Genomic DNA, 4,168 nt, shown 5'->3' on the forward strand with positions numbered 1-4,168 from the left:
CCTTGGTCTCTGAGTGATTAACGCTCCAGTTTGATTACGGTGAAACAAGAGTTTTGCTGTATTTCTTCCCCACTCGACGCAAGATATTCAGAACAATAACCGCTCGATGCGCCATCTTCTGATCGACTCCACGGTTATGACCAGCAAGGAGATTCGGAACCACAGAGTCTTTTTTCTTGCGTGAAGCCTAAATACCAGGCTTCGGAGAGGAAAGTTTTGATTCTCGACATCTCAAGAGGCGTACAAGCTTAGCACTCTGGACTGGTGACAAAAAGCGTGATAAGCCTAGCCACCGCCCTCTTTTCCATCGAACAGCCACACCCGGCGGGCAAACGAGAAAAGACTCTACCACGATCTCAGTCAGGAGAGCAGGGTGAAGGTTTCTGAGTGAACGGACGACAATCTCTTTGTGAAGGAAAAGAGAAAATGGCACCAAAGAAAGGGAAGAAGGGGAAGAAAAAGAATGCTTATCCTCCTGAGGTGACGCGATTCTTGCAGTCACACGAATTCAAGTGTTTACAAAGCCTTCTTGAGCTACCGGGAGGAGTCCCCTCTGCTCACCAGCCTTCGATAGATCCGGACACCCAGCAGTCGATCGCATCGTTTCTCTCTGTTCTTGGGCGCATAGCGACTTCCATCAAAGTAAGTAACGGCGCTCCAAGGAAAGGTCCGCCAGCTCAAGAATTAAAGGGATGAAGTGAAACAAGTTCTCGTGACAAACAATCTTCATTTGGGACATTGTAGCTAAGCTAGAGTCGTTCATTCTAAAGAGAAAGATGTCGGATTCCTTAGCAAACGAAACTCCAGGTTTCTTCGGGACAGCAACAGGGACGCTGCCAACGCTGTTGTCTTGGCCGTGGTGAACCAACAGGACACAACGAGACCCCGAAGCGACAACAAACCTCCACTCCAGTGACTGGCAAACGAAACTATGCCTCTTGACACTATCGTAGACGACGGTATCAGATTCTTTTTCAGTATTTCTATGTAAGGCTCAGTGTGTCTAGACCTTTTCCCTTTGCTTGTATCAAGGAGAATTCTCGGTAAGCGCAGGAGTTACCTCCAGCCTGTCGGCAGACAGGCTACCTACCCTCGAGTACCACTCCCCTCCAAAGCTAAACAGAGGAGACGCTTGCTCTCGGGTTACTAGTATCTCTGCTAGAGTCGAAAATCCTGGTGTGCTACCAAACTTGTCGTAGTGGAGAACATACAAGTCACCAACGGGCGTTTGAATGGTCTGTTGGGCATCTGTACGCTGAACTCGAAACAAACAGCTGTGTGCTCGAGAGAACATGGTGCTAAGATTTCCTTACGTCTGGACGTAGTCTTCTTCTCGTGGTCTATCGTACTCGCAGGTTGGCCTTCCCAAAGACTATCGATTTCAAACTCATCATCGATTACTATATCCCACTCCTCAATATATGCCTTCTGGATACGCACCTGAAGTGATACAACACGCAAGGACTCTCCTCACATGCAACGGAGTGGTTTTTGTAAGTGGGTGGCCCTTGAAGCTTGCTGAAGACGAAGATTTGCAGGGAGCTTCGAACCAATTTCTAATGGATGTGGATTTCCACGTTAATGGAATTGTAGAATGGGTCCAACAAGGCATCAGCACGGATTTCGCCACCATGGGTCTCGTCTCCTTCCAAGTTGATCTAAGGGAGAGAGTCCGGGCCTTTGACGCAATGTGGGTGGAATTTGAAGAACGGATCTGCCTGGAGATCGAGAAGGTTATGAAAGACATCTTCAAACCGGTTGATGCAATCGTGGTAGGGTAGCTTCGCGCTGCCGCTCAGCCGGAAGGAGTGAAAAGCAAAAGAAAGCCTCTGTTGTTTCCCGGGTATTATGGAATTTCGGGGAACGGTTGAGAGTTCTGGACAAACACCTGATCCCATAGAGACAGTCTAAGGTTCCCGTTTCGAAGAGCACGACAGGGCATGCCCTCCTTAAGCTGGCTACGCGAGTCTTCAATGGTTCTTTCAGCGCGTCCGTACATAGTCGCAGCTAAGCGCCCAACAATCCCAGAATTCTTAGAAACTCTGCCCACACTGCGCCAGCTTTCGCTGCAGTATACTCTGAATAGTCTTTTCTGGATCCCCGCGAAATATGCCAGAGACTCGTTTTGGCAGCTCTCGTTTCGCGACCGGGGGGACATAACCGCCGGCCTTCTTCTGCTGATGCGGCGTTGAAATCAGGATCTAGAGATGAAACTCTCGATACTCGAGGACGCTGAAGTAGGTTCTGGTGGAAGTACCCTGTCTCCAGGTCTAGTGCCTTTCCGCCTATGCGGAGTTTTCTGATGATGCTTACGAGCGACTTCGGTGCCTAGGGGGAAAAGAGACAATGAACTCACTTCTTTGTTTCTTTTTCTCTTTAACTCCAAAACATCACGGTGGTTCGGGAGTCAGGAGGAATAATAGCTACGCATCTTTTCAAGAGCAGGTCCTAGCCCATCAAATCTTTGCTGTTAGTCATTCAAGATTCGCTTCTCTAGTTCTGAGTTGATCCGTGCAGCCATAGGTCCACTCCAGGGAGCTCTCGGAACGAGCGGCACAACCCGGGACAACTCGGAAAAACGCGTCTGCGATGTAGTGTTGGAATGGCATATCGTAGAAACCCCCATGTCATCTCCTGCAGGAGTACGAGGCAAAACGAGGTGTCGAACAACAGCTTATTGCTGCCATCAATGTAGGTGTAGGCGCAGAGGATGCGAAGCTACGAGGAACCGAAGAGCGTTCTGAGAGAAATTCTGTCAACAAGTTTGTCATGCTACTATTGTCAGTCGTCATCTAGTGGGTTTCTTCTCTACGCCAGTTGCTGTACGTGCTCCCGGAGTGACTCTCTCCCCTTCACATCGCTGCCAATGGGGAGGATCTCCACAAACTTCCCCTGGCCGCGGAGGTCTTCTGCAAGCCCACCTCTCCACAGGAGAGCTCTCTTTGCACATTTCATGTGCGTTGGTCGAACAGTTGAAATCTCTCAGGGCAAACAATCGAGCCGGACTTGATCCGTCAGCATGTACGCGTGCCTTTTTGTGCGGGACATCGGTAGGCTCTGGTGCCGCAATTGTCATCAAAAGCTAACGAATATGTTATCCCGAAGGTAAGGCTTCTACTAATCCATCGTACCTACCTTTTTCCTCTTTTGTCCTATGTCGTGCGTCCGGGAGCGCGCGCTTCATGGTGCGGATGTGAAGGACAATTCATATCTCCTTCCTGACGCGACTGCCGGGGCGCACGGGCAATCAAAACAGAAGACAATAGCAGAAACACCGCTGCTGTAGAAATAAGGAACTAGTGCATCCGTGACTTATGTCCGACAGGGGGCGTTCTGAGGGAACGGCGTGACGCAGTACCTCTCTTCCTCATTCAAAGATGGGTGTTCACTCCGCACGTGTACCAACTACCTCTCCGTGGTCGACAGGAAACGCGAAAGCAGGTAGTATTTATAGTACAGTTGCTTGTACGAGTGCTCTTTGGGAGACACTGCTGTCCTCGCTGAAAAGGCTCGATCTTAGTCTGGCATTCACTGGTTGATAGCTCTTGCTTTGGCCAGTGTAAGTTTTCCTTGTGGGTCAGCCTGGTATGTAAGATTATCAGTTCGATGAGCATTACGTTTGATACCCCAGCAGTCGAGCAATGATCTGAGATTGCGTCAGCCCCTACCTGCACATACTGGTGGGCTTCTGATTTCTTTCTCTCTTCCACCGACAGGATGCTATTGAAGATGCCGAAGCGTGCATCTTCTACGATTGCAAGCTGCCCAGCGAGGTAGTAGAGAAGGCTAAGAAGCTTATAAAACAGTATCTCAAGTGTAGGTCTGGATGGTGTATAACCCCGTGATCAACTATGCACCCTCTGCAGCTGCCGGACCCGGCCTGCCCCGTACAAGTCAGGCACACTTGCATAAGTCACACTTGTTTTATCCCAGTGTGACGAATGCAGCTGTTCCATTTCCAGTAGATAGCCTTCTGCGGTCGCCTCTCAGTGGCTTTCACTAGCGAGAAAGAAGCGCCCAGTAAACAGAATAGATGTGTGCTTGTTTTCCTCTGCGCTGTAGTGAGACTGATCATCAGGGAAACCTTCAAGACCCGTCTATCTCCTGACCTTCGATCCAAGTGAGTGCCCGAATGAGCATGAGCAGCTCGTGGAAGCTGTGCGTCAAC

The 4,168-nt window shown here is 49.8% G+C and overlaps 1 protein-coding gene across 1 annotated transcript; it reads left to right on the top strand.

Moving 5' to 3' along the window:
- Positions 1 to 415: 415 nt before the first annotated feature.
- Positions 416 to 3,845, top strand: CSUI_006124 (uncharacterized protein; the record flags this gene model as incomplete). Its single annotated transcript, XM_068066289.1, has 5 exons — positions 416 to 642; positions 1,515 to 1,772; positions 2,199 to 2,237; positions 2,641 to 2,691; positions 3,717 to 3,845. The coding sequence occupies exons 1-5, from the start codon at positions 427 to 429 to the stop codon at positions 3,843 to 3,845; spliced, it is 693 nt and encodes a 230-aa protein (XP_067921732.1). The 5' UTR covers positions 416 to 426.
- Between the last annotated feature and the right edge of the window lie 323 nt (positions 3,846 to 4,168).

Source organism: Cystoisospora suis (assembly GCF_002600585.1).
Source record: "Cystoisospora suis strain Wien I chromosome Unknown contig_3052, whole genome shotgun sequence".
Lineage (NCBI taxonomy): Eukaryota > Apicomplexa > Conoidasida > Eucoccidiorida > Sarcocystidae > Cystoisospora > Cystoisospora suis.